This window comes from Globicephala melas, chromosome 11, assembly GCF_963455315.2.
Source record: "Globicephala melas chromosome 11, mGloMel1.2, whole genome shotgun sequence".
Lineage (NCBI taxonomy): Eukaryota > Metazoa > Chordata > Mammalia > Artiodactyla > Delphinidae > Globicephala > Globicephala melas.
Window position 1 is genome coordinate 56,835,549 of NC_083324.2, and position 8,387 is coordinate 56,843,935.

General features: G+C 35.9%; 1 protein-coding gene across 2 annotated transcripts in view; it reads left to right on the plus strand.

Annotated features, from left to right (window-relative positions):
* NEK10 (NIMA related kinase 10) overlaps positions 1 to 8,080 on the plus strand; it is a 313,705-nt gene extending 305,625 nt beyond the window's left edge. For both annotated transcript variants that reach the window (XM_060307961.1, XM_060307962.1), the window contains 4 exons: positions 187 to 295; positions 2,796 to 2,848; positions 2,929 to 2,984; positions 7,152 to 8,080. In XM_060307961.1, the coding sequence (XP_060163944.1) occupies positions 187 to 295; positions 2,796 to 2,848; positions 2,929 to 2,984; positions 7,152 to 7,200 (267 nt within the window). In that variant the 3' untranslated portion in view covers positions 7,201 to 8,080. The remainder of the gene's footprint in view (positions 1 to 186; positions 296 to 2,795; positions 2,849 to 2,928; positions 2,985 to 7,151) is intronic.
* The last annotated feature ends 307 nt before the right edge of the window (positions 8,081 to 8,387 follow it).

Consider the following 8,387-nt stretch of genomic DNA (forward strand, 5'->3'; position numbering starts at 1 on the left):
TCACTGTAATTTGCCTGCATCTAATTTATCTTTTTTTTTTTAAAGGAAGAAGATTGGTCTTTATCTGTATACAAGGGATTGACAACAGAAGAGCACTAATTTTTCTGGGCAGAGACGCACACAGAGGTCTCATGTCATTTGATTCTGAATGCAAAATAAGATGCAGTTTTGCTTTTTCTGTTTCAGTTATCTCAGGGATCTCCAGAACCAATTGAGCCCAACTTTTTCACAGCAGATTACCATTTATTGCATCATTCATCAAGTCAAAACAGCCTATCCCCAAATAACCCAACAGGTAATGGTCTTCAACACAGGAAATCTGGCTTTCACAAAGAAATAGATTGTTTGTATCAACAGCTATCCTTAAAAGATTATCTTCAATTTAAAATGAAAATAGAGTTTATTTTGATTATCTGTGGTGACAGTTGGAAGGACATACAGTAGGAATTTAGAAATTCCCTGAGATTTATTTTACACACTTGTGACACCTTCCTTGATCATTTATTAATACCATAAGCAAACAGAATCTGTGTGGGTAAATTGTATTTCCTTTTACTTCTTCTTATCTGGTGATGGGAAATCAAATGCTCAAAAACATCCAGGGGGATAAAAAGTAGAAATGAAGAGCTTGAATAAAACAGAAAATTTGACACTTACCTGAAGAATCCACATCAGACATATTTAATTTTTTTTCTTTTTTGAAAAAATTTCTCATAGGGAGGCAATATAACATAGGGATTAAAGGTATGTATTCTGTAAACCAGGATGCCTAGATTCAAATCTCAGCTCAACCTCTTAGTAGCTGACCTTGAGCAAATTATTTGTCCTCACTGAACCCCAGTTTTCTTGCCTGTAAAATGGGAACAAAAATGGTAACCATCTTAGGATTATAGCAATGATCAGTGTAAATATATAAAAAGTACTTAGCCAGTAGTAGGGACTCAGCATAATGTAATTTTTCTTGTGATATTTTTGACCTCAGAAGAGATCTTCAAGCTACTCTGAGGTTACAGAATTCCTAAATAATTTTGGAATCCCTGTAAACTATAGTTATATCTCTCAGTGGGGCAGACAGATGTGAAACTTTTACTGTTAAATGAAAACTTGCCATCTACTTAGACAAAAAAAAAAGCCTAATCCTGTTGTGCTTTTGAAGTTGCCTAATTTAGGCAAATCACTTCATGTACTAATTATCAAACTTTCCCTAAGTCTTGGACTCCTAGGATACAGCTAAACTGGATAGACAGAACTGCATTTAAAATCATCCCTGAGAAATCTGTAAGATCGAGATAAACTGTTATCTAAAGTCATTTGCTTTTATTTATTTTTAATTGAACTATAGTTGATTTATAATATTGTGTTAGTTTCAGGTGTACAGAAAAGTGATCCAGATATATATATATTCTTTTTCAGATTCTTTTCCTTTTCCTTTATAGGTTATTAAAAATATTAAATATAGTTCCCAGTGCTATACAGTAAATCATTATTGTTTATATATTTTATATATAGTAGAGTGCATCTGTTAATCCCATATGCCTAATTTATCCCTTCCCCCCCTTTCCCCTTTGGTAACCATAGGTTTGTTTTCTATGTCTGTGAGTCTGTTTCTGTTTTGTAAATAAGTTCATTTGTATTATTTTTTAGATTCCACAGATAAGTGATATCATATAATATTTGTCTTTCTGACTTACTTCACTTAGTACGATGTGGTATATATATATATATCATTGAATATTAGCCATAAAAAAGAATAAAATCTTGCCATATGCAGCAACATGTATGGATCTAGAGATTATCATACTAAGTGAAGTAAAGTCATTTGCATCCCCCTGGGCAGGTAGGTCAGTCACAGGCCAGACTTCTTACCACAGCAGCCCTGCTGAGTGAAGAACTCTGGTGGAAGTCTCTCAGCAGCCTGAGAGGGAGTTGACAGGCTCTTCCAGAAGCTGGATGCTCCTACCCAGAGCAGACCAGGTGTGTCCCTAGTCATGGCAGCCTGGACAGAAGCAAAGACAGCAGAACCAGGGAGCACTTCGGGCAACACCTTTAAGCTGGGCTTGAAAAACAAGCTGCCAGCACTCACATCCTTGTGCGTCCTCTTAACCTTCAACCCATTCTCTTTTCTCTCTCCTAAGTAAGTGGCAGGGGAGCTCCTGGGCCTCCATGTGATAAGTGTTGATTGACCTGAGTGGAAACTGGTCAACATTGCTTTGGGTGGTGCTGGGATTTGTTAATGTGCTGGTATATCATACTCAGACCAAACCTCAAAAGAATTACTGTCTTCTGATTTTAAATGTATTTTATTCCCTCCTGGCAGCCATAGCCAAGGGTCAGACCTTTGTTGTCCTCCTCTGGCTATTTCTGCCTTCCTCTAAGAATTTGGTTTTTTTCTAGCACATATCTACTCTTTTTGCCTTGTGGATTAGGAATAGTTTCTTAATCTTTTCTTTGCCTATCAGGAGGTTTGTGTTTAGAACCACTCCTCACCTATCCTTACACACACACACACACACACACACACACACACACACACACACACACACACACACACACACACACACACACACACCCCTAACTTAATTGGCCAATTTATACCATGAGCAATGCACATAAATCTTGTGTATTATTTTGTGATGGCCACCCCAAAAGCCAAGATAATTTGGAATGTGTTTGTAAGTACTCATCTTCATCACTAAGAAACTGACCTCTTTTCACTGCATGTGAATCATAATTGCCAATAAAATCTAAGAAAACATGAACCAAATGTCAGGCTTTTCATAATTTATCTATTTCAGGTCTACCCTCCAGCTTTGATTTGGAGCAGGGGATAACGTATGAACAGATGCAGGTGAGGTTTTTGTGGTGCCTCTGAATGATTTTATTTTGTTGCTTTTAATTCAATACTAACCTGATATTTTTTAACTTTAGATTGTGATTGAAGAAGTCCTAGAGGAAAGTGGTTATTACAATTTTACTTCTAACAGGTGAGATCTAGAAATGTGAAAATTCAATTTAGAGCATTGGATATTAGATCTAATTTCTCTATCCTTGATTCTAGAGGTTTTCCCCGACCTATTTTAAACACTTTTGTAAAATGTCTTGGCTTAGACTTGATACAACTGTGAGTAGAATGTATGTTGACCATATTTTATATGGATGCAGCTGCTGTATTCTTGGTTGAAAAAGAAATGGTGATCACTTAGTAGTAATTTACTCCTACATAATGAAATGGAAAATTATTTCTACATTTTTTTTTAAATTAAGCATGTTTGTCCCATATTGGAAGAGCCGAAACTCAAATGTCCATGACTAAAATCTAGCAATTATTTGTATAGAATGCAAGGGGGAAAGTGCAACTAAACAAAGAATCACTTCTGGTGAATTTAAGATATGTTTGTGGGAAAGGGATTTGTTGTTATGTGTTCCCATTTGCTTACCCTAAATAAGAAATTGCAGTTTACTGGGGCTGTGTTATCTTCTAAAATAATCATTATTGGTGATCTAAAAATATACTCTATTTTATATCAATTTCATTCAGTTATGGATTCCTGCAATTTTACTGTTGGGCACAGTTTAGGGCACAAAGATTTGAGTACAATTAGTTTGAGAGGCAATCCCAAGAAACTCTGATAAGGGATTGAAGAAATAATAATAAAGATTTCATTTTCAAGTAAGTTACTATTGTGGTGGTTGGAGCTTGATCCCATTGTGGAAATCTGAGAGCCAGTGGAGAACATGTACCTCAATTCTCCCACTTATGGACTGAGGGAGCTGGGATGGTATTTATCTCTAATTTCCATTAGTCATCGTTTGAGGCCTTTTTCCCCAGAGGACGTTAGTTCCCTGGCATTTCTGGCCTTCTGTAAGGGTGGACAAAGCAGATTCTAGAGACCAGAGATATCCTCAGGAAAAGAAACGCAGGTGCTGGCCGTAAGGAATCAGGCCAGCATGCTTTGAAGTGCTTTGAAAGAGGGGATATGGGCGCTGACAGTGTCTGCTATACATGAGCTGTCTCTTGACTTTTCCAAGGAGCCCTCTCATAACAGAAGCATCAAATTGACCATGAGTAACCACTTACACATCCTATATGGCCAAAGTTGCCTTAGGAGACATAGTCCAGTGGAGTTTGTTTTCCCTAAGTGGCCTTTTCTACCTGGAGGAATAACCTTCCTGTCTAGCTAATGAAGCTATCTGTTGACCACTATTTAAAGTATTCTAGAAGTCTTCCCCAAAGATAACTGTTAGCCATGGAAAGAGAAAGAGGTCTCAAGAACATTCTATTAAGGTCATTATATTGAAATTAGAATCTTTTTTGAGGTTAGGTTAGCCTTTTTTTCCCCTGTTTCAATGAGTTGTTCTTATGAATCACGGATAAGATTATTCAGTTGCTTGCTCTTTTGGCTTGATAATATATTTCCAAAATACTATCTTCGTACATTTAGTCCTGTTGTGATTTGTAACCACAGAGAAATGATGAGTAATTCTCATTTTCCAAAGGTATATTGTTAATAGAAATAACCATCTCCATTATAACTCTTCTCCCCCCATCCCTGGAGGGATTTTGAATTTTCATTTTTTTCCTCTTGATCTGAGTACATCCAGCCTTCCATGGATAGGATGAATGTCTCTGTTCTTGACTCTCAGCAACTTATTATTTCAAGTGCCGTTGGCTTGTAGTGGGGCAAAAGTCATGCTTATCATTTTTTTAATCACATTTTCTCAGAGACTCAGGATCATGGGCAATGGACGTCTTCAAATTTTTGCAGAAAATCAGCTAAATATAATGAAAAAACAGGGGTGTAAGGAACTTCGGGAAACTCTTATAAGAGCTCTTATTTTTCCTTTTTTAGAAATAGTAATTCCAGTCTTATTTTGAAATTTATGGTTATCCTTTTCAATTCTACGGTTATTAAGTTTTTAAAAAATTAAACATTACTTCTACTTTCAAAGACATATTCCTGTATTAAAAGAAATTGCAGATTTTCTTCTTATGGTAAATAGACAATAAGAGGCCTAATGACAAAGGTGAAAATTTATTTACAGTTATATTCAGAATTGTGAATATAATATGAAGATATGATTTAAACGATCAAGTTAAAGTAATATATGATGGAAATGACATCAAATTTTCTTAAAATGTTCCAAATAAAAATGAATCATCCATTTAAAAATCCATATAACCAGGGGCTTCTCTGGTGGCGCAGTGGTTGGGAGTCCTCCTGCCGATGCAGGGGACGCGGGTTCGTGCCCCAGTCTGGGAAGATCCCACATGCTGCAAAGCGGCTGGACCCATGAGCCATGGCCACTGAGCCTGTGCGTCCGGAGCCTGTGCTCCACAATGGGAGAGGCCACAACAGTGAGAGGCCCGTGTACAGCAAAAAAAAAAAAAAATCCATATAACCATGATACTCCCTTTTCAACTCCTAATAGCAGTGATAGCATATATAATTGGGGGAGACAGTTTTCACGGTTTACCAGTGGAAATAACCTTTGGTTATGCTTAAAGCCATTACTTGTTTACCGATGTTCCCAATTAGTTTCCAAGAAGTAAGTCAGGCTCCACATAGAAGTACCTAATACTTCACAAACTGAAAGTGTACATAATTCCAAATATGAATCAGATCAGCTGTGACAGTCATGATTTTTCCGTACTCAAAGGATAGAGGATGCTAAATATCACAGGACGTGTAGAGGTAATTAGAATCTGTACTTAGAATCAGTAGAGTGTATTTTCCCAAATAGGTTTTGTAAATAGCCAATATTATCAAAGATGATAATAGATGTTATATGAAAAATAAAGTTCCATGACCAAATATATTTGGGAAACCCTGAATGTACATTTTTCCATTTTGGGAGAATGTTGACACACATGACTATATTGAAAACTTTGAGATATACTTTAGGAAAGAAGTCTGTTGACCTTGTTTACCCAGTGATTTTTCATCTTTTACTTGGAACACAAGTTGAGAAAACCTTCCCTAGCAATGTGGTTTGAAATAAGAAACATTGTTTTAACTCCTCCACCAGTATCTAGTCAGATCTTCTATTGTTCTCATAATCATCATCATCATCTTAATTGTCATCACAGCCATCATTGCAAAATATTATTAAATGATCTTGATTAATAACCATGCAAAGGGAATTACATACATAAGTCCTGTATTCCTCAAGCTTACAGCTTAAGACTGTCAGTTCAAACCTATACACACATCTACAAAGCATCCAGACAGCAGCTAAAGCATTAAGCCAAGACATGGAACATTTCAGCTTAGATCATAGGGTTTATGTTTAGTTAGGGTTAGAGAGATGCTATTCTCAAATGGAAAGTCTCAGGATAAGGCCATTATCTAGCTATTAGCTGTCTTTGGGGAAGATACCTAGAACTGTTATAAGTAATGGTGAGACTGCTTAGGTAGTTGGTAGGAAGAATGTCTCAGGCACAACATACTGCATTAGTTAAAGAAAGTGATAACAAAAATAGAAACAGCAGCAAGGAGCCCTAACCTAAATGAGGGATTTGGGAAGGAGAAGTAGAACTGAGTTGAAATTGCAAGGAAAATGAAACAAGGTCAAAATAAACTGGGCCAGCCCCAGGTGGGCTCTATTTGTGGTCATTTGCAGGGATGTATGATTACCTATATTTTGCACACATTAATATTTAGCTTCCTTACCAGAAGGATACAGCCTGGCGTGCCTTCATTTTATCACTGTTCTAGTGAGAGTGAAACTGTTGAGTTTTGTGAGTGAATAGATGACCAGCATACCATTCTTTTATACTTAGGGGCACATATTAATATTTTACTTCGTAACAATGAAATATGTGTTGAGAGAAAAAGAAATCTACATTGAATCAACTTGCATTGCTTTAAAATAGGCATTTAATGTACAGGTTACTTTGGATGGGTATTAATTTTTCCACTGTAGGATTATTAGTTCCTATTACATTTATAATTTGAGAAAGAAAATGCTAGCACTGAACTTCAGCAAAAGTCAACTTTCTAAAAATCTCCCCATTCCATCATGTTTAGAATCACCTTTTTATTCATTGTGATTTATTTATTTATATACCTGAGCTACTGCTTTTGAAACTGAATATGTGAACTAAAATATTTGAGACTGTAGAGAACTTCTTCCACTTTTGAATCTTCTAGGTATCACTCCTATCCATGGGGGACCAAGAATCACCCAACCAAAAGATGAAAGTGCTGCATTTTGAATGGACTTCGTTTTCCCAGTGAAGATCAAGTTCTGGACTTCAACCACTACTGGCAAGATGCCCAAAGATTGGGTGCTGCTAAAAGAGTGTGGAAGAGAAAAGACCAACATACCGTGGTGCCTGCAGGACCTCTTTCTGGAGGTCCAGTGCTAAGAGGCTTCATCCTTAGGACACATGTATACAGGATGACAGTGTGCTTCTGGGAGAAAATGCTGCAAAATTCGTCTGTGAGAAGAAAACCCACTCCTTGCAGAACTTTCCTCCAAGTTAAAAAAAAATACTTGTCATATTTTTCAAAGGAATCTACTTAGAATTGCTGAAACTATGTTTAAACGCATCTATGTATAAAAGATAGTTTTAGATAAAGAAAATTATAGAACTCAGAACAGTAATATATTGGGTGATTCACTGTATCCCTCAATGTTTTTAATCTTAAAAGAAATTCAGAATATGTGATCAAATTATTTTGTAGTTTTATTTGTTTGTTTTAATGAAAGGATTGGTTTTCTCTTAACCAGTTGGGTACTAGTGGTCTTGAACAGTATTTGTAACCTTGCACAGCCTCTGGGAATAACAGTCAAATTGTCATATTTAAGCTAAGAATGTATTGATGTATAGTTTGTGTATATGTATATATGCATAGGGGGAGGAGGAAGGTTTTGATTAGGCTAATGTTTTGCTGCTAATCAAACTCATAGTGTTTTTAGGGCACTTTGAAGAGTCATAGAGTCTATGAAAGAGATGCAATATTCCATATTCCAAGTCCCGCCTAACTGAAATTACCAACATTGCTTTTAAATTTTTTATTGCTTGAGAATTTGAAATGAAAATAAGTTATATAATAAAATATAAATGTCTTCTTTATTCATTGAAACGTCTCTAGAAAAGAGAACTCAGAGCACCAAAACAGTGTCCCATTCCTGTGTGGGGATAATTTATGGTGAAAATTCTCTAGGTTCTTATTGGGCTAAAATCTCTTCAACTGGCTTCTTATAACTGGTATAATGTCAAGAAATTATTGCCAAATCAAACTGCACTTCTAACTACTTAAGAAGATTTTAAATCTATATAATTAGTAATCTGAAAGCTGAAATTATGCTTTTTATTTACTTCTCACTACGTTCTATCTTATTTACATTGATATATTTTTAGTATGATCAAATAAAATTTA